General features: G+C 41.8%; 3 protein-coding genes across 10 annotated transcripts; 1 reads left to right on the forward strand and 2 right to left on the reverse strand.

The window, feature by feature from the left end:
* Window positions 1–1,112: 1,112 nt before the first annotated feature.
* LOC115587544 (uncharacterized protein CXorf21 homolog) lies at window positions 1,113–9,018 on the reverse strand. Of its 5 annotated transcripts, XR_003985071.1 has the most exons (4): window positions 8,609–9,018; window positions 8,165–8,280; window positions 6,450–7,136; window positions 6,263–6,341 (listed from the first exon to the last, which is right to left on the reverse strand). XR_003985071.1 is itself a non-coding variant. In XM_030427430.1 (3 exons), exon 3 carries the CDS (start codon window positions 2,349–2,351, stop codon window positions 1,344–1,346), a length of 1,008 nt encoding a protein of 335 aa, XP_030283290.1. In that variant the 5' UTR covers window positions 2,352–2,353; window positions 8,165–8,280; window positions 8,609–9,018; the 3' UTR covers window positions 1,113–1,343. The 5 variants fall into 5 exon arrangements, 4 of the variants coding, with proteins under 4 accessions (XP_030283290.1, XP_030283292.1, XP_030283293.1 ...); XM_030427430.1 differs by lacking the exons at window positions 6,263–6,341; window positions 6,450–7,136 and adding an exon at window positions 1,113–2,353; XM_030427432.1 differs by lacking the exons at window positions 6,263–6,341; window positions 6,450–7,136; window positions 8,165–8,280; window positions 8,609–9,018 and adding exons at window positions 1,113–2,353; window positions 3,037–3,125; window positions 3,489–3,616.
* Window positions 6,113–10,289, forward strand: c9h13orf42 (chromosome 9 C13orf42 homolog). 2 transcript variants are annotated; one of them, XM_030427434.1, is made up of 3 exons: window positions 6,113–6,587; window positions 6,686–6,830; window positions 9,909–10,289. In XM_030427434.1, exons 1-3 carry the CDS (start codon window positions 6,150–6,152, stop codon window positions 10,151–10,153), a joined length of 828 nt encoding a protein of 275 aa, XP_030283294.1. In that variant the 5' UTR covers window positions 6,113–6,149; the 3' UTR covers window positions 10,154–10,289. The 2 variants fall into 2 exon arrangements, with proteins under 2 accessions (XP_030283294.1, XP_030283295.1); XM_030427435.1 differs by lacking the exon at window positions 9,909–10,289 and adding an exon at window positions 6,930–7,059.
* A 1,074-nt stretch (window positions 10,290–11,363) lies between these two features.
* On the reverse strand, window positions 11,364–18,782 carry rnaseh2b (ribonuclease H2, subunit B). Of its 3 annotated transcripts, XM_030428794.1 has the most exons (11): window positions 18,299–18,776; window positions 17,955–18,023; window positions 16,816–16,923; window positions 16,154–16,230; window positions 14,556–14,670; window positions 14,407–14,471; window positions 14,135–14,240; window positions 13,761–13,842; window positions 12,247–12,292; window positions 11,856–11,933; window positions 11,364–11,518 (listed from the first exon to the last, which is right to left on the reverse strand). In XM_030428794.1, exons 1-11 carry the CDS (start codon window positions 18,360–18,362, stop codon window positions 11,408–11,410), a joined length of 921 nt encoding a protein of 306 aa, XP_030284654.1. In that variant the 5' UTR covers window positions 18,363–18,776; the 3' UTR covers window positions 11,364–11,407. The 3 variants fall into 3 exon arrangements, with proteins under 3 accessions (XP_030284654.1, XP_030284655.1, XP_030284656.1); XM_030428795.1 differs by lacking the exon at window positions 11,856–11,933 and having other exon boundaries at window positions 18,299–18,782; XM_030428796.1 differs by lacking the exons at window positions 11,364–11,518; window positions 11,856–11,933 and adding an exon at window positions 11,974–12,030 and having other exon boundaries at window positions 18,299–18,779.
* Between the last annotated feature and the right edge of the window lie 2,576 nt (window positions 18,783–21,358).

Below are 21,358 nucleotides of genomic sequence, written 5' to 3' on the forward strand. Positions count from 1 at the left end.
CAGTTGCACCCCAAGAAGGGGCCAGTGTGGGGCCACGGCCGCCCAAGATGTTCAATAGCCCCATCTGGCCACCACACTCCTCCTCGGCCAACCTGTAATGTAATTAATTAACGGCCTCCTGTAAGAGGATGGAGGCTTCCTTCTTCGATGGCGGGTGAATTTTGAGAGAAAGAAAATAGTTCCATGAAGCTGCTCACAACAAGGTCTGTGGATCATATCGAGTAACCAGGTAAGACAGACTTCGCTGTTGGATTTTCCAAATGCAATTTCCGTGGCATTTTGAGCACCAAAAGCCGAGTGCCCACTTCCATTTTGTTCAACAGAAGGCAGACATCTCTACTGCAGATATCTCCAAAACTTAGCACCCGGCGCCGAAACAGTCTAATTGGATGAATAGCACTGCAGATAAGAGGAAAGAATATGTATTTTCGATTTTGGTTTGAACTGTCCACTTCAGAGTTTCACAATAAATTACCTGGTTAAAAAAAAAAAAAAAAAAAAATCTTTAAAGCACATCTATTCCTTCACCTTCATTGTAAAAAAAAATAAAAATCTAGAAGCGATTAAATTGTGAATATTTCAAGTTTAACTGCTGGGCAGAAATTTCTATCCTACTTTACTGGAAAGTCCATCCTCAGTGTGTGCACACTGGAGGTTTCTTGTTGTGAGGTAACAGAATCATGCTCATGCCTACATGTTAAATTTAAAGACAGAAGCATATGAATGTAAAAACGGCCCTCTGGTGTCAAACTTTACACATACATTATTCTGTGGAGCGCCAACATCCAAGTGGAGTAAGAAAACAGAAAAACACATCTGTGAGTGGAGGCTGGTGAGTTTATTCCACAGAAATAAACACAAGCGGGGCAAAGCTGATCATAACCAATCCACTTTGTTATTTTGGATTGGTTTCTTGAATGACAGGGATGCTGTGGTCTTCTGCATTTAACCACAGAGAGATTTTTTTTTTCAATCAGATAGAGAAATGATAATCACATACTCAAAATGTTCATCGTTCATCAAGGACGTGGCCAGCTGTGTTAGGAGCAGCAACTTGATGGTGCTGATGTGTTGTTCTGCTTGATATGAAGGAAAAAGACATGAGAGATCAGTTTCAATTTTCAGTTCCTGTTTTTATTCGCCCTTTGGAAAGCCGAAGCCGCACAATAACAGCACGCCACATGCACATATTCTAGTTACATGACTGCATACAAAAAGACGATTCATGAATAGAGACCTTTCTCCTTGGAATTACTAATCACATACAGAAATTTGTTTTCAACATCATCCTTTCACCAGCTCTTAAAAGAAAAAGAACACGTGAAATGCAGTCATGATACGTTTCATTCTTGTTGTGGCTGATGAGAACTAAAATGAGAGGCAGGATTGGATGACTGAGCTCCTGGACACTGGGGTAACTCCTCTTTATTCTCTGTGAGCTGCTCCCTGCTCGCCTCATTTGAAATCTGCAGAAAGGGAGTGCTGATCTCACTTGACTGCATGTCACCGGCCACCCGCAGCAGGCAGCTGAGAACCATGTCCTTGGCCAGGCTGGCCTCCAGGTTGCCTTCCCGACTCAGCTGCAGAGTGATCTGGTCTAGGCTGGTCAGGACCAGCTCTGAGCCCAGCAGGGGGCATATGGGGCCTGGGTCAGAATCCCCCTCCCTGGCCATGTTCTCCATCATGTACTGCTGGTACAAGTCCATGAGCTTCTGCTCCAGGTAGTGATTTAGAAGAGAGTTTGAGAATGGGGCTTCACGCTCCTGGAACAAAAAGCTCCGATCGCGGGTGCTCCCCATTCTCCAGCGATTTGACCCTCCCCTGAGTGGATGCAGAAGCCCCCCCTGAGACGTCTGTCTCGGAGGAGACTCCTCCACGGCTGGTAGGACATCGCAGGACTGGAGGAAGGGCCCGGCTGCCTGGCTCTCAGTGCCAAGCCGCAGCTCACCATCATTGGCTGAGATAGGCAGCACCTGGTCGCCTGCAATATGGAGGTCGCTGTAGTTTTGACAGATGCTCTGACAGGAGGAGGGAACCAAGAAAGGGGAATCACCACCTGAGCAAGCCTGAGCCGGGATCTCGATCTCTAGAGAGATCTGTCTCCCTGACTGGGCTCTGTGGAGGTCCGAAGACTGCAGCGGGGAAATGTACAACTCCGCCGACACACTCCTGTTGTCCAAACAACCTGTCTGCTCGGGGGAACTGTGATAAACGAGTGGAGCGTGTCTGGCGGGGCCCGGCCTGAGGGCAGCAGCTGCTCTCGGCAGCCCACAAGCCCTCTGAGGAGGGAGGGGATCCAGCTCCCACAAGTCACCATAGGTCATGCTCAACAATCTGCCTTCACAAAGCATGGCTGTAACAAAGAGCACAACACACAGAGACAATTTATTGTTTATGTTCTATCGTCATTTTACTATTCAAATATCTGTTTATACATTTTCTGTGTGTGTGGCATGGGCGAGCCACTACATATCTCATTATGCTGTCCTTATATCGTATAATGGAAATCTTGAAGTGCATGTTAGTGTTCAACGCGGGAGAAGATGCAACTATCAGCATAAACGTATTTATTCATTCACTTTTAATGTTTATATTTAGGAAGACCTATAAAGCACGGGCCAACACCACATACAACAGAATGTATAGCCTCAGTTAGTTTGCGTTGACTGTCCCTATATGTAGGAACTGACTGATATGGCTTTTCAGGGCTCATACTGACTTTGGTCCACTCCAATGGCAAGTCATACTTACAAATCAAAAACTTTAAAAAGTCATAAATGTTGAATAAAAAGCCTGAAAACTATCTTTTATTTTGGACTTTTTTTTCAATCATAATTATGACTTACAGTGGAAACATTTTTTTTATTCAAAGATACATTTTCATCTCACTTTAACTCTTTAACTGGCCAGTATGGGCTTCTTAAGATATATATTTGCAGTCAAAACATCTTGGTGTCAAAAGGACAGCGTTCAAGCAGTGTGCCTAATTGTGAGTATTTTTATTTTCTGCTAAAATGATTAGCAAAGCTCAGTTACCTTGCAGATTGTTATTATTCAGTGCTAGTAGGCTGTCACTTGTGACATGTAACTGATCAGGTAGAGTTGTAGCTGGGACAGAGTGGTGACTGCAGACAGAGGAAGGATGCTGCATCACAACCAGCACATTTTAAAATCAATTCATCACACATAGCAGAAGTCAGAAAATCGCACAATTTCGGTAAAAATGATGAATACCTGTCCACATGGGCCTTTATACAAAGACATGAGACTCCTTATAAAACAGCATGAAACACAAACAGTGATATCAGACGACTCAATGACGAGCAGCAGACCCATCAAGACGACATGAATGGTCCCGCTTTCATATCAAATTGAGTTCTGTGGGTAAGAAGGTCAACATATCGATCTCCTAAAAGACATTTTGTTGAACGCAGATCTGATAATCATAAAAATAAATCACACGCCTCTAAAAAAAAACATCAACCTACCTCAATCACAGACTCGCCGCTTTCAAGTTCCTTCCACAGTCTTTAGAACAAGCAAACATTAGAAACATTGCATTTTCTGTCAACCCAGGATACCCAACATGCATGCATGTGCAAGTGTTGTTTTATACCCTCCCCAAGAGGAAGTGGGAAATAACGATATTTTCTCTTTCTTCCCATTTCTGCATTTGGGTTAGTACTGAGTATTCTGCAGATCAACATCTTCACAATATCTTGTTTAAAAGAATTGTTACTGACAGGCTGTGTACATCCCCCTCCACTTCTTACTTATGCAAGTTATTTTTCATTGTAGTCTCACATAACAATATGCCTTGTTGTCTTCCTGCCAGACGAAGTGAAATGGCAGATGTTTCATTCGTGTGAAGGCAAAATAATCGGTAAAAAATGAACCACAGAAGTTTTGCTTCTTTGTTAAAAGTAACAGGTGTGTGTTTGAGGTTAAAAGCGAACAGGGAAGTCGTATTTTATCTGAGCAAAAATATCAGGAAACAGAGAGCTGGACCCATTCCTGTTTTCGTTTTTGTGATAAGTCACACCGCAGATGTTGAGTCACCTCTCTGCGAGGACAGTGAAGCACACAGGTGGTGTTTTAATTTAAAAAGCCGAGAGCTTCGCTCCTCTTGTTATCAGAGCAGAAGTGTGACTTCACGCTCAGTAACATAACTACAAGTCATCACTTCCTCCTTGAAACTCAGCCTGCTCTTCAGCATGTTTAAGTAGCTGCTGAACTTTGCCTCAAATGGCTTGATGACACTTTTTTTCTGTTGATATATTCTCATTTCTTCTCCTTTCTCCTCGTCTGGAAGAAAACTTTGAATTGAATCTCTCACAGGTAAACTCTGCTGAGGACTAAATCAGTTATCTGGTGAAAGTGATGGAAACTTTCAGAGCACATTTACGGCTGGGATTTTTCCGTGATGGAAGTACCCTGTCTGCATGTGTCTCTTGTATTCAGGGAGGCACTACAATAGGAAACACGAGAGAAAATGATTTATTATTAATCAAGTGAGGAAACCCAGACATAAGTCAACATCATTATATCAGTTCTGGAGTTTATTAAAGCATCCACAACATCCTGTTTATACATCTGGATTTATTATTATGATCTTCATATAAACACACAGATATGAAGAATTAAACTCATCCTCAGTTAATCCTGTTCTTCTTTAAGGTCTGGAGGTGTATTAATATGGAGGATATTTAAAAGGTTAACTATGCAAAGTTTTTACAGGCCTATAGACAAACAGACGGTGCTCTTGATACATGGAAGAGCAGTGTGCAAGAGCGAACATTATAAATGTACTATAGTGCTTTATGTTTCATTAGTATTCGTAAACCTTAGAGCAAAACAGGCTATTGTTGTGAGTTTTGGGAACAAAAACAGCACATGTGCTATCTACAATTTTATTTTGTTAAATTTTATATACTATTATAATCCCAAATTGGGAAATTGTTTTTTTCAACTCGCATTACACACAGGCGCGCACACACACACACACACACACACACACACACACACACACACACACACACACACACACACACACACACACACACAGTGTGGAGGAGATGAGTAAAGGGGCTGCCACAAATGCTACGGCGCCCAACGAGCAGTCTTACAGTTCAAGAATATGGGAATATGTTACCAAATCGTGAGTACCTTTAAGGGCCAAAAGTAAATATATGAATAAATGAATAAATGATTGTATGATTAAATGCATTTATCAATGAATTAATACACAATTATGTAACAAAATGAATTAAATAAATAAATGAATAAATACATAATTACAATTATAAGTTGGTTGTAAGATATAATAATTTAAAAAATGTGTTGTTTCATAATTGAATAATTGTGGCAAAGCATTAAATCACTTCATTATGTATTAATTATTTGAGCATTTGATTATAAAATCATACCTTTAATAAGCACTGAGTTATCCATCCATTATGTGAAACTGCTTACCCTTTTCAGGCTCACGGGGGATGAATTAAATGCGGAATTAATCAAATGCTTAATTCATTCAATTAAGCATGTATTTGTATCATTATATATTTAATAAGCATTAAGTTATTTAATTATTTACTCATCCATTTATTTTAGCATTTCATTAAAATTATATATGTTTTCAGATACTTATTTTGATATCTGGTTTTGGCCCTCACGGCCCTCCATATGTTAACAGGTGGATTCACCGTCAGTAACACCTGAGGCCCGGAGCTGGTCGGATGGCTGGTGTTATATGGTCCAGTCCAGTGTGCTGTGAGTCAGGACACCTGACACAGGCCTGCTGCTCGGCAGTAATGGAAGCACGCGGTGTAGAGTTACCTGCCCGTTGCTACAGCAATGTTGCTGAGCAACATCCGATAACACTGCAGACATGTTGAGATCAGGTTCGACAGGAGGCTCACATCTGCCTCTGTGGCACCCTGCGCACTCTTTGGTGACTTCAGCACCCTGGACAGCGACAGGCCGCAGTGAACAGCTCCGGTCAGGGTGAAGGGAGTGTTTGTTTGTTTGTTTGTTTGTCAGTCTGTTTGACTGGAGAGGTGTTGGTTGGCCTTAACAGACCAGTATGGATGGACGCTTGACGAACACTGAGGAATCTACGAGTGTGACCCTGAAAGACTCCGTGTAGAGGAATGTTCAGGAAGATCAACAATGTGTTCCGTCCAAACCATCACGGACACAGAGGGCGGGACGGTGCCGGCGGTCCCGGCGGTGGACTCCGGTCCGAGCAGGACTACCACAGCGCCTGCACCGTCCGGCTGGTCCGCAGCACCTCCATGCTGGTGGTGGGGGAGAGGAGCCAGGCCGCCGCAGCGGGCTCCACTCTGAAACGGAGCAAGAGCACCGTGAGCATCGAGTCGACCTTGTACTATTATCAGAGACAAGAGGATCGGATATGGCTGTACTCTCAGAATCAGAACTGCCTCGAGTACCTGGAGGCTCTCGTGGCTCTGAGGCGGCAGTACACAAAGAGCGTGAGTGACTTGAAAAGCAGCGAGGCCAAGGCCACAGTGTCCTCCAAGAAGAAGCCGGCCCCGCCGCCGCCGCCGCCGCCTCGCAGGGACGAGCCGGTAAGACCGCAGCGTCTATCAGAGAGCACAGAGCACAGAGCACAGAGCAGGAGCTATCACAGACAGATGTTCTCCCTCCTCTCTCTTTGTAACCGCAGATATCAAGAGCCAAACCCTCCGCGCCTCCGGTCCCCGACGAGGAGGACACTCTGCAGTTCTTTGACGAGGTCATCGCCAGCTGTGACAGCGAGCCTCTGCGCAAACCCTACCAGGACGATGGACACGCAGATGTGGACTTCATAGGTGCGTTTGAAAAAAAAAAAAAAAACTTCTCCTGTCCCGAAAGTTCAAGTGCTGATACAGTCCATGTCAACTAGTCCGTGTGTCCTCTTCTCTGTCCAGGTCCCTGCAGGGTTGAGAATGTGTCCGGTGGTCGAGAGCAGAAGTTCTCAAAGTTTCTTCTGACATGTGATAGGATTTTGTCCCAGGGTTCAGTTCCATCACATTAAGTGTATGAACTCCTGACCCAAACAGTCACGTGTGGTTGTGATCTGTGTGTCGCCCCTGGAGGTCCCCGGACCTCATGTTGACAACCACTGGTCTGGAGACCTGTACATATAGAGAGTGATGTAGGTTTACTCAAGTACTGTAAATAGCCTACTACATCATTTCATATTGCAATTCTTTACATACAAACCAACTGTTGTAAAAGTAGTTGGAACCAGTGATGAATGTAACTATATGTAATACTGTACCCAAGTATTGTACTTTGAGTACAATGCCAAGGTGCTTTGTATTTCCTATTTTCTGCTACACTTTCACTCAGCTGCATTTTGGGAGACGAATATTGTCATTTTTACTCCACTACATTTATTTGATAACTTTAGTTCCTAGTTACTTCGCAGACTGCATTCTGCGTCAGAGCCAAGGTAGCATAGCATCGTTTTTAATCTATTTATTTAATTTTGGCAACCAGATTGAAAAAAACAAACAAAAAAAATGATTCAAATAATCAGAAAATGCTGAATATCACATCTGAACATGGGCTAATGATTGACTTTTACTTTGATATGCAAATGTATTTTATATCAAATACTTTTATTCGAGAGCCACTACCGGACGACTTTCATTTTTACCAGAGTAATATTTTAGCACAATTTTGTTACTTTTACTCAAGTATAAGTTATGGCTACTTTTCACATTTGAAACTATGCCTCACCAACATCTGACATTCATCTGTTGCTGACAGGTGAGTGCTTCAAATTCCTGTTGCATTGTTTATTTCCTCCACCGCTGGAGTGCAAAGTAACTTAAAATATATTCACTCAGGACCTGAACTTGATCATATACTGTAAATCTGAGGAGCCTGCATTTTACTTGACTTCTAGTCCACGCCCTGTATTTGAATTTCTGAGGTACTTTGTAGATTTAGATTAAATATCTTAGATTCACCTCATCCCGTTACATTAAAACCTCATATCAACACAAATGTAACAATCAGAAAGGGGATGTTCTGCATGGAGTGCTGTTACTTTGGATACTTGAAACACATAAAGCAGATTATTCTTCTTTTACTCAAATATTTTAAATTCAACAGTTGTAGAAGTATTTCACTTCTGAGATGAGCCTCTACTCACATTCCACTCAGGTGTGTTCCCTCACGGTCCCTGATCAGACCTCCTCCTCAGGACTGGGGGTGTACAAACTGAGCTTGACTGACATCTTTATCAGCTTCCTGTCAGTCTCGTTGCACCTGTTCGGGCAGGATAAATTACACCTTAACCATATTCAAAACACATTTATAACATGAGCCTGATGTTATCACATAATTGCTCGCAACTTCAGCTCTAACTGGAGCCTCTGCTCAACTCATTTAACAGTTAAATTTCAAAACACAACACCTTTCAAAGGGAAATATTGTTTACTTTACTCCTTTCGCCTGTCAGTCATGACTAGTCAAAATTGTACATGGCTCTATATAAAGCATGCCACACTGTATATAGTAGAGCTATAGTGGTTGTTTGTAGCGATTCAGTAGTAAGATAAAGAGCCACCTGGACCAGCTGCAACATGTTGCTTACATTAGTAATTTATAGGACTCTAAGAGGTACTTTTACTTGTGTGCCCAAGGCTTTGCCACAGTAACATCCATTCCTGTGTAGGATTGCTATGTCACTACTTTGACTTCAGCAAACATTTATTTTTGGCTCATCATCTGCACAGGTGCCACTAATGATGTTAATCAGGGCTCAGCATGAAGCCTCAGAACTGATCTGAATCCAGCTGCAATTAGCGTTGTTGATTACACCTGAGTGTTTCCAGCTATGACATGTTAAAACGTATGCTGTGAAAAAAAAAACAGTCTACTCTTCTTTCACCACTAGTTGGATGAGGAAGGGAAAAAGGTAGAGTACGGTAAACCCACTTAATGAACGCCCCTGTTTTAAGGTTCTTTTTCCAAAACAACATACTGAAATTAAGAGCACGACAGCTCCCACATAGTTTGAGACTCAGGGATGTGCTTGGTACCATTGGAAAGGTAACACCCTCAAGTTTTTTTCTAGAAGTGTCACTGTGATTCTTTGACATACTGACACAGAGTTACAGAGGTTGGAACACAGGTTTTGGTTTTCGTCCAATTCGAATGTCAATAAACTGACTAAGATATAAGGGCTCAGGTATGACTATGGACACAGCAGACACAATTAGGCCATAGCCACAGGTCTCAGCTTGGTACACTCAAAATAAATTTGAAGTCAAGACTAAAAAAATTGATTTTTCACAAATTTTTTTTCTAAAGGCATGTCTGTGCCATTTGCTTGGGTCCTTTTTTTCCAAGAGCGCCTAGTGAGATTCAAAGGCTTATAACTTGAGAACCCCTTTACCTAGAAACATAATCTTGGTCTCAAATGAAAGCTAAGACCCTGGGGTTTCTTGCTGGTTCGACACTTGTAGCTAGTTTTGGGTAAAATGACATGGATATTCCCATTCTATGGACTCTTGGCGAACTATGAAAAAAAATTGTGGCATGACGTTGTAGCTGTGGAAAAAGGGAACACTCCGAAGGTATGTAGGCATTCTTGCTTCTTGCGGTAAAGGGCTCTTTCTAATGTTGTGTCAGGGTGAGTTTAGAAGGCTATTACATGGTCTGGAAATAACTTTTTTTGGGCTTAAAATAATAACGACAGTCCCAGCTTTCCAACATTGAGTATACTGTTAAGATCTGATGCGTTTTTACGAAGGGTGTTCGTTTAGTGAAGGGCGTTCCTATGTTGGAATGGTGTTTTAAACCGGTTGCTTCATCTCTTAGTTATGATCGTTGGGAGTCTTGCAGTCCAGGAGTTAAGATGCATAACAGCTTTCACTGTTCGCTCCCAACAGTGGCCTCCAGCTCGGCCGAACACGACCTCCACTCCAACTGGGTCCTGCGGGTTCCTCGGGTCGCGGATGACTCCAAGCAGAAAGAGGTTCCAGATTGTGCCAAGGAAAGCGCCCGGAGGAAGAAAAACCAGAGCGGGTCAACGAGCAGCCGACTGCGACTGCAGAGGAACCCGATCCATCTTCCCAAAGTGGTGGAGAGTGCATTCCAGACTCTGAGGTTCAAGCCTAAATTAAAAAAGCAGTGAAGCTTGTTGGACATTTGAAACCTGCACTGCCACAGTACAGGACGGACACCGTGCCCTGCTGACGATCCACCCGGACATTAATACTCACATTAAACATTGACAGCGATTTCAATAAAGTACATTTGAAACAAGGTAACTCTCCTCGGTCCCAAATCTTTCACGGCAGACTTGACTTGAAAAAGCCCAGGTGTTGCTAATGGCATTAACAATAGCTCTGTTCTATTCACGTCCTGATGAGTCATGCCAGTGTGACTGATCCAGTAAGAACAATACCAGGACCCTGAAACTGAAGCAGCTAAATGGAATTCAGCCATCACTGGTTTAATTATTTTCTCCTGTGCTATGTCAAGCTGTCTGATGTGATAAAGACTTCTGACCCGTTAACTGCAAATTAATATGAATCGGCACCGAAATCTGTGCTATTCACCGCTATGCCACTTTTTAAATGAGGAAAATGAAAAGCATTTTACAGTCTGAAATGAAGACCTTCGTTCATAACTTCCGACATCTCAAGATTACACTGGCCCTTCAGTAAGACCCGCAGCATTTCTTTTAAGTGTGCTTTTGAACAGAGTTAAATTAGAGAAATGTCCAATGTTTCGTCAGGTATGGAATTTAGAGGTGAGCACAGTTTACGGTTCAGCTGTACAGAAGGACTGCATGCTTTTGTGGCATCACAGCCGGCGACAGAAACGCAAACTTTCAGCCTTTTCAGTGGCTGAGAGGTAAACATATTTCAGAGTGTTGCATGAATACCTGTTGATCTCAGAGCGAGGTTCAGGTTCCAAAGATCGAGTTCACTTAAAAGTTCAAGGCCAGCTCAGGTTGTTCTGCTCATCAGTGCAGAGGATGAAATGATCTTATACATGAAGGGTACATATACCAAATTAGAGAAAAAAAAACACATTTCTAACCTTTGACATATCCAGCAATGTTGAGATATTTGTCTTTCAACATTTCTGTTGAGGAAGGTGAATGTCTGTTTTTGCTGCCCTCAAGGCTCTGGATAGGTTTTCAAATAAACCAATGATCCTCAGTCTCCATCTGCATGCTTGCATACCGCCGGCCTTTTGTTAGCATGCTAAAACCTAAACCTAACAAACATTCTTTTGGTAACATTAAAATGAATACTGCATAATCACTTGCGGTTATTCTTTTCCGATCTCCGTCTCCTCTCATTCAAGTCATTTAAAATGAAATCAAACGTGTCTACATTTTCTTTTCTTTATTACAAAAACACAAACTATACAAAAATCACTTCTTTTCTGCTTTGGCCTTGGGACTGAAGAAGGAAGACATTGTTTTCATGCCAGTCTTGTCCACCTTGGCCAGACTTTTCTGAGCAGCAGTCATCTTCTTGGGTGGCTGGAATAAGCGGAAGAAAAATCAACCGGATAAGTCAACAAATTGGTACACTGACAGCGGGTAAAACAATACATATTGTGAACTTCAATTAAAGGTGAGAGAAAAAACACACACTCCCTACAAGGTACGTCCCTTTGACCCAGAAGAAGCTTAAGGGAAGCAAGAGGAAGGCTAGCAACACTAACAATCACTCAAGGTCTTTTAAGAAAAAAAAAAAAGACTTGAGATGAAAGCAAACAAATGATCTGTGAAGCCATTATGACATAATCAATGCTCGTGATCAAAGCCTCCAGTAACTGTTTGGTCTATTCAGGCAGACTGCTTTGTACACACTCACTTTCCGAACAAAGTCTGCACTGTTGAATTTGGTGTAGTCCTCTCCAGCCTCCACCGGATTGTCTGAAAGTTTCCGTTTCTGCCAGACGAGGAAGTAAGAATAAGCTTTTCATGTCAAAAAGCACCAAACTTTTTTACCACAGACACACACCACTAGACGCCGGGATGAGGTCACACTGTTGACGACAAAGCACTCATAACCAAACTTAAAAACACACAAGCACAAAGTGAAGATTTCATCTCTAACGCGTGATCAAAAATTTGCAAATGCAACAATGTTAGAGCGAGGTGAAGGACTACAGAGAACATGCACAGCGCTTTTGAAAAACTGTAGAAGGAGAAGGGAGCAATACTACAGACCTGACTCAGGTCAAGGAGAGACGTTAACGTACCTTTGAAGGAGGTTCTGTCTCCTTAGGGCTTGTGAGCTCTGGTAACCTGTGGAGTAGAGGCACACTTGATCAGCATCACCACCAATTAACCAAATTATCATCGAAAATCCCAACATGGCCAAGTGCAATATCCAGATCACAGGAGCCCCAATATTTCAATAAAGCAGAAATGTGCGACGTCTAACTACATCTATGATCGCTTATTGAGTTGATATTTGTCCTGAACATCAAAGAGACCCTAAGGAAACTTGGAACATGAAATCATTTAAATAGCTGTTGATGAATGGTTCCAGTAATCAAATTAATAACAGTAAGTCATTGTTTACCAGAGTGAAGACTGTCATTTTCAAAAATTGTATGTCCACTAGTTTTCACTTTCTTGCAACCAAATGTTGGTTCTGTGTAGTAGTAATGTAGTTCTGTGACATCAAGAAGTTACTTGGCCCTGCATGAAAAACTGCCACAGATCTTGTTAAAAAGCTTAAAAACCCACTTTTTGACTAATATTAACTGTAGATTTTCCCAAGAAGGATAATTTCAATTTCCTTGAAACCTTAAGTATGTAAAAGCTCCGATATCCATTGCAAATAAATCATTAAATGGAAATATCTTATGTAACTCCTTCATTGATTATGATTTTTTTAAATAAGCTATTATTTGGTACTTTTCACTGGCTGTAATTTTACATTCAGTGGTTTTATTTCATCAGTAGATTTTGGTGCTGTGTTGACTTAAAGTTTTTCTATCTGTCTGATACCTGTTGAGCCTGTTTTTGTTCTGGAAATTTGCAAGCTGCACAGCTAACTGAGATAACTAGCTAACCGCCACTACCCTTAGCAGCTCTTAGGGGTTACTTTGGCAATATGATGCCCCCTATTTTTTTTGAGTAGGAAATCAACAGGTGGCCGATTCTTACATACTGCACCTTTAACACATTTTGAATAAACAGCGATTACTGCTCTGTGCAGTAGTAGGGGGGTGGAACTTCAGTGCTTCATGGATCTGCAGACTGAGGGGCTCACGGGTAAGTAGACGTAAACAAAATGGCAGGTAGCTTCGTTAAACGAGTCTGGATGGGTATGGAGATGTGGTCAATACATGTTTCTTATTTGTCACTGAAAACTAAAGTTAGCTTTAAGAGCTAGAATGTTTAACGTTTCTTGGCAATTGTAAATATCGAACATGTTTGATATTATCAGGGCGGCCCTGATGAGTCTGTCAGCAGTTAAGGGAGCTTGAGACTGGATTTGTAAACCCCTCACATTACTAGATAATCGGTGCCGAACAGCAGGTTTTAAACAGGCACTGGACTAGTATGAATGTAAATGAAGCACTGTGGTGCTAAGAAAATGCTGAGGCAAATCATTTTCTCGTGATGTGAAGGAGCATGCTTGTTCGGTAAAGACCATGGCTAAGACCATGACTCATATGCACTACCTGTCAAATTAATCACTACATGACTTTTTTTGCACATTGGTCAGTCCGAGTTTTAGATGCTGGGTGTCTGGACTTACTGCAAGTGTTTGAGGAGGGCTTTGCTCAGGTCTTCACTGATGTACTCTGATATCAGGCCATGGGCGTAGCGCAGGTAGTCCTCTGTGTCATAAAGATGAAGAGAATGAGTGGCATTAATTAGATACATATAATCCTACTTTGTGCTGTATACAGGTTGGGGAAACGTTCTTTGGGGATCATAACTCATACACATAAACTATGCAATATTACTGCCATCTATTGGTCAACGTCATGTCTGCTGCAAAGCAAGGGAAAATAAAATAATATGGAAATGAGGCCTTTAAATGTCTTTTATATGAAGGGGAAACTGGAATTCACACAACAATGAGATGGGACTGAAACAGTGAAGTGGCCTGATGCTGAAGCCACTTACCCTCAGGGCAGTCTGCCTCTGACTTCACTCTGACGTATGTTGTGGATTTGACACCCTCACCCACAGAGATATTTCTCTTTTTGAGTGCAACGACCGTCCTCTCCACCTACACCGACAAGTAAAAAAAACTCTATGCAATTCCACTGTGTGAAATAAATGGTGCATTTCCACATGGAGCACAGTTTTCTTGATATTTTTGTATTGTTCTGCAGTTTAAAAAAAAGGAAAGGCTCATATGTTTGAATTTCACTTAAGACAGCGATGACGACTACCTTTTTCTTCAACCAATTCATCGTCTTCTCTTGACTGTATCGATGGAACTTCAGTGATCCCACCTCTGGGAGTATAAAACACAGCATTTAAAGTGCAATCAGTGTAAGCTTAGAGTTTATTGATGCTAGCATCAAAAATAAAAATTCACCTTTTTCCTCTGCAATGTGGTGCAGGGAGGCCAGGGAACGTGTGCAGCTCAGCAGCCTTGAGCAAGCTGGGAATTCTTCATCCATGACAACTTGATCCACAGGCTGGAATTTCCCCTGAGTGGGAAATAAGATATTGTGACTTCATAAATAAGCTCATCTGGTATCAAACCCACAGTCTGTTGAGACTCCAGTGCAGAGCTAACGCCTTCTGACAACTTCAGAAGGAGCCTTACATACATATTGTATCTTGTTTATATGACTTGAATAGAGAAAACCAATATCAGATGTCCTTGAAGGACTGATAGACGTGGAGCCGTCTCTGCACAGCATCTCCAGCTAAAGCAGCTCTACCCAGACCCCTGTACTTCTGTTTGTAAGACAGGTGAAATCGATAGCAACACGACCCTTTGGCTTAAAGAGGAAATACAGCAATGTAACCTGCCATCTCTCTATGAATGCAGACCTTTTGAAATGTTGCTCCCTGTGGTTGGTGGTAAAGAAGTAGCTCCACATTATTAACCAGAAAGAGGGAGAAACAACAATGTGTGATACAAAATAATTATTGTCTTAAGCAATTAACTGGAGGCATTTCATTGTGATGCCTATTACTTATACTGATACCTTATTCACCATTTCTTGTTTAAAATGTATGGAGTTTAATAATACTTATTTTTAAAGGTCAGTTTCTCAGACTTGTTTTTTTTTTTCTTGCACTCTGAACCAGACATCTCCACTTCAGTGACACCAAACTTTACAGTTTTATTCCGATCTATATTCTGAAGGTTTTCACAGAGTGGTTTGTTCATATATCATTCATAGCCTGAGTTATATAACATTTTATTTCTAGAAGCATTGCAAAAATGTTGTTTTTATGGCTGTTGCTGTGATACAAGCGGACATCCCAAATTCTCTCAGTAAGAACTTTAATATACCAACAAAATCAATCAAGAAATTTGAACCTGGCATTGTCCAATATTCACATTCTTTTATGGAAATGTATGCAAATAAGTGTAGATCTATTCAGATGGTTACACATTTTTATATTTGAACATACATTTTCAGAAAACTTGTACAAAAACTGCATGTTATCCTGTGTTCATGTAAGTAATCAACCATGGACGATTCTTGGTGATGTCTATTAGTTGTTTTTTCCTCCTCTATTTGCCTGTAGTGTCTCCCCTTAACATCTGTCTCTATGTGTGTTGAATTAACAAGACAAATACGATCAAAAAATACCTCTAAATTTTTGTATTATTAACAAAGATATTAACAGATTTAGAGTGAAGTCAGGCTATACAAGAAGCAGTTTTATTGCACAAGCAAGCATCACAATCTAATGATAACTTTCATTAAAAGGTATATACAGAATTAGATAACCAACATTAATATGTACTTTACTAACTTCACCCTGCCAACACATAGTTATTAACAGTTTATTTAGAAATATCAGGGTAAAAATAACATCAGACTGCAGGGGGATCAGTCTCTTACTCTGGCAGGGTATTTAAGGTGCACGACTGCTCTGCAGTTAAATAATCAGCACCACAACATCACTGGAACAACAGCTGTAAGATTAATAGAGATTCACTTTTCTTACCTCTTTGCCAGATTTAATCAAATAGGGCAAAATGAGATAGAGAGGATCCATCGGTGTTACAAAGAGGAGTCTCCCATCTGTTTAAAAAAAGAGAGACAAGTGTTAAGATGTAAACCCCTGATTAGATTAACACCTCAGACAGAATTCTGTTAAAATTACAGAATAACAGCGCAGCATCTCTGCGTATTGAAATGTACAAGTTTACAACATACAACTTCAACTTTTAATCAATCAACAATCTAAAACACTGTCACAATGCCAGGTCACACTACACTGCATACTACTTTGCACTATGTGAACATGTTTGTCAATTACAGACCTGATGGTTCATTTTGATTTGTATCATCAGTGTTGTTTGTCTGTGCTTGTCTGTGCATGTTGTCATAGTAAATGAACAGTGCTCCTCTGGGCTTGTTATTTATTTTTTCTTCTATTTTTATGAGAATGCACCAGCCGCTCCTTCAAACACAAGTTGACTGCTTCGGGAGCTCTGTTGGTGGACCGTTGCTGCTGTTAATGCTGACTGTGAAAACTATTTTTTCTCTACGCCTGACAAGTTCTGCAAATGAGATTACAAATAAAGTCAGACACCTCTGTAGCAGTGTTTTGCAATTATGATTAGGTTAGTTCAGAGTTACAGTGTTATAAGGAATGACACCAACCTCTTTGTACTGTCTGTCCAATAAACCACGAGTGGAAATCTTCTTCAAAGGCTTTGACCTCAAACAGCTGTACATCACCACTACTCAGCATATACAGAGAAGCTGCATCTGTGGGATAGAAAAATAAGGAACAGTGTTACTTTCACTACCACAATAATGAAACAGCCGAGGAACCTCAGGCACTTTTTTAGATATCTTTTTTTAACCAACCGTTGACTCAATGTGTTATTAGAGCTGCAATTAACAATCATTTTCATTGACCTGCAGCAATATCAATCATCAGTTTTCTTTTAATTAACAAAATAAAATTTGTACATACTTACTCACTGAAACGTTGGATGTATCCCTGACAAACTCTAACGAGCATGCTGAATGTGTTTCCTTCCTCATTAAACATTTCCAGAGCAAATGTTTAACGTCCTGATTTGTTAAGACTGGACTTGTCGAATGTACTGATATAATGATTTTGATTGCTTGACACAACTCCAATACTCATTGTCCACTGTATCGATATACCATCACCAACTGCATTTTCTGGCTCTCTGACAGCGCCCACGTAACTCTGCATCTTCCAACACCAAATTAATTTAGATGCCGTAGTGTTTCACAAACATTTATAAGCCTTGTTACATTTATCTTTTTAAAAAATATACAATGTTATGCCCTCAATGTTGTATTGATATTACAGGTATTGTATTGAAGTTAGAAATTCCAGTCTTGTGACAACAGAGGGATATATATAGCATGCCATATATAATATCTATTTATCATAATTTTCAGTTTTCTTCCTCACCTTCTTTGCTGGCAAATGTAAAACAGCTCCATGCAGGGCTAGAGGTCAAAAACTCCCAAGAGAACCTTAATTCATCCAGTGTTTACACAAATTGGAATACCTTTAATTCCGGGACTTCCTTTTTGCAAATCTGTTGAAATCTTTTTGTAAATCAGTCTTAATATCTTATGGTTAAGGACTGATGCTTGTGCGAAATATGAAAACTTCCCCATTAGATTCTGGAAACTTCGGTTAATAAACTTCTGAATAATTAAACTGCTAGTGACAGCCACAGATAGATCACGTTATAATAATAACAATAATAATAATAATAATAATAATAATAATAATAATAAGGAAAACTGACCTGTGGAGGGATTCCTTAGTCTCACAAAAGCTGGGTCAATGTCGTGCTTCTGTGTGTCGATGGCAGACTCTGTGGACACCAAAACAAAAAGTAAAATTCATGATAACTGAGAAGTTTAACATAAGTGATCAACGTTCATTCTGATTAGTGTCTTATTTCTATGTTACGTGCACCTTATGTCAGGGGCACGCTAGCATAAAGGATAACAATTTTTCTATTAGTCATCCAGTTTATGTGATGACAAAGTTACCACGGTTTAATAACTTTGCCATCTACGTAGCTAAGCTAGCTAGCCTAGCCGGGGTTAGCTCAAACTGACGGTCCCATCCTGCTGCTGAACCTACCTGCGGCGATGACAACCCAACTGTCAGTGTGCGCATTAGGTGTTCGCTTCTTTTTGGTGGCCATGTTGTGTAATACAGCTTAAGGAGGCGAGTTTCTGATGACTGGGCTTGTTATTCGTAAAAGCTCTGAGTTTCTTGTGGCTAAAAACAGAGTCGGCCCCGTTTGGACGTGATGGCTAACTCTCCGCCTGACGACGTGAGCTCAGAAAAGGCGCCTCGCTCGGTGGGGCACTTCCTGCGTTTGTCACACAGGACAAAACAAGATATTTACTATCGCGGTGACGGCTCATTTGGATCACGTTTTTCAAGCAATCGATACTAAACACGTTTTTAATACAAATCCTTACTCTGGCGTCGAAACAAACCCAGACATGAGCGAACAAGACACAGTGGTAGACTTTGAATTCACCCCGTTCACACTGTTTTTAATGCAGTGGTACAGTCCGTGGTGACGTCACGTAGAACCGCAGTTCGCCAGTGAAGCCAGTAGAGGTCGCTCGAGAACTTTGATAATACTTCCCTGGCAACGTTTGGGTCTGTCCTCCACAGTTCAGCTCCCAGTCACTCAGCTGATATCAGTGTCTTGGTGTTCGCAGAGAGCCTAGAGGTCGCTTCACTCAGGTGCAGGATGTTTGGTGACCAGTAGTCCTTTGGCACACTGGCCCACAACAGATTGGGGGATCCATCTGTCCTTCAGTGAGAGGAGGGCCTCTTTCCCTCTCCCTCTCAGGATATGACACTGTGTGTCCCAGTTGGTTTTCAGTGAGTCACTTGTTTTTTTCCCCTCCTGCACTGTTGATGTGTGCGCTCTCATGGAGATGTGTAGGATGTTTGTGTTGTGTTTTTACCCCCCCATTTGATGACTATGGCTGTGTCATCAGTTTGTCTAACTGTTCAGGGGTCCCTCTGATAACGTTCATACGCGCCCAGCTCTTTTTCGAGATGTTGATTTCCCCTCTCTCCTAAAGACACCCACAACACAGCTCATTAACAGGTTTTTAATTAGCTTGTTTTGGTAATGAGGAAGGGAGGGATTTGTGCGCTGGGTGACTGAGCTTTTAAACGTCGCCATACAGTGTCCCTGCGGGGAGCAGCGTGATGTAGAGGAAAACTACAGTCAACGCGGGATCACTTACGGCTCCATGTTCTCAGACTTGCTCATTTTCATGTCACCTTTTCAGGGTTTTTTTGTTTTTGTTGCATCCTGCGTCACTTTCTGTTCTGTTTTTGTCCATTTTAAAAATAATGTTGCCTTGCGGGCCCATTTTCCCAGATTTGAGCAACATATATACCCTTTGAACACTGCCTAAACTCCTCCTTGAAAACCAGTTGGATTTATGTTGCTGTGGCAAAGAGAGCGTGGGTGAGATATTGTCTGTGAATTACTTGTTTTATGGGTCCCGGGAGTATCATACACAACAGTCTGTGCAGCTAAACAGAATATTCCATGAAAGCGCTCTTTCTTTTTGGGCTGCTTGAGGGAACGTCTGCGTCTCTGTCTGCCAGGGAGAACAACAGCGGCCTTTCTGATACAGTGGACCACAGACAACCCCAGAGAGCCGAGTCCTCTGTCACCGGCATGCAGACGAGAACAAAGTGGGGCTATATTTAGGCCCAGATATGGCTTCGCACACCCGGAGACCCCTCTATCCTCTCCCAAATCCACTTCCAACAAAGGGAATTTCAACACATCCAAAGCCGTGTCTGCTCTGTCTGTCTCCCTCTCATTCCACTTCCTGCTTCCCTTTGTAATTTACGTTTGAGCTTGCTGCTGCTTGTGAGAAATAAGATGATTCTGTGGAGGAAGGAGTTTATTGCAGCCAGCAGGCTGTAGACGGTTGGTCACACTATGCCGAGCACATTTAACAGCCATGGTCCCCATTTATCCCTCTGGTCTCATTTGTGGTGGTCCGACGCAGGGTGACTGTCTGGTTACAGTGCACATGGACTCACCGACATGTGCTGTGCAAGAGGGAGTATTTTACCCTCTTCATCGTCTATCTTTAAGTGAAAGAAAGCTCATTTCAGGAGCATTCATTTTCAGCAGAGTGCATTATTAACCGTCATGGCTGCCAAGAGAAGCAGGTTATAAATAGAAAGACAACATCACTCGGGCTTCCACTTTTTCTGTCAAGACACAAGGCTGTTATTTTCACGGAGCTGTTACCATTCTGGATTCCCTACAACTCTGCCTTCAGCTCGAGGAGGTCATATGCACATTGATACACGTTAATAATAGACACGCACACACACACACACACGCACACACACAAAACAGATGTGGAGAGAATTCCCCTTGGCAGCAGAAGCCTTTGAGTCATCATCTGGGATTCCCTTCCTCTCACTTCCAAATATGGGTGGGATTGTGAGAGAGCGGGAGGCAGAACGTGGAAGGCAGAGTGGAACCCCCTCGTGATGTCAGAGCTCTGGAACAGTGAGCCTCACGCTGACTGGAAATTCACAGGAAGGAATGTCGGGAATTCCAGAATCACCGAAAAGCTATGCCCGCACGCATGTTTGTAAAAGTCTCAGCACACGCACACACGCCTCGTATGCACCCACACACGCTTGCACACACACACACACACACACGTACTGGTCCTCGCCAGTCCTCTCACTAGGGAGATATTCCTTCCCGTAAAAGTCTTATTCCTCTTCCCCCCACACACCCCACAAGAGGATGACTCCTTATTCCCAGCATCAGTTGCTTTGTGTGAGGCCTCTGGTTGCATGTGGTATTTCCCCTCTCGCGTGATGGATTGTACTGTTGTGTGGAGTAAAAATGTGTAGATTGAAATATCAATTTCTACTGCTCATACTTGAGTCCACCTTCGAGGTACGCATAAAAGGGAACTTTTTTTTTCTCCCTTTTCACCACATGTATCGGAGGGTTTTAGTTAATTTGCAGAAAACACATGCCAAACTTAAAAATAATTTAAATTTAAACCATCTAACCGTGGATGGATTAACTTACAAGGTGGCCCTCGGGGCAGAAGCGACCTGTGGGCCTCACTTTCACACATGTTGCCATTAAGAACCCATCAAGTACTGTTATATGCC

The sequence above is a fragment of the Sparus aurata genome, chromosome 9, assembly GCF_900880675.1.
Source record: "Sparus aurata chromosome 9, fSpaAur1.1, whole genome shotgun sequence".
Lineage (NCBI taxonomy): Eukaryota > Metazoa > Chordata > Actinopteri > Spariformes > Sparidae > Sparus > Sparus aurata.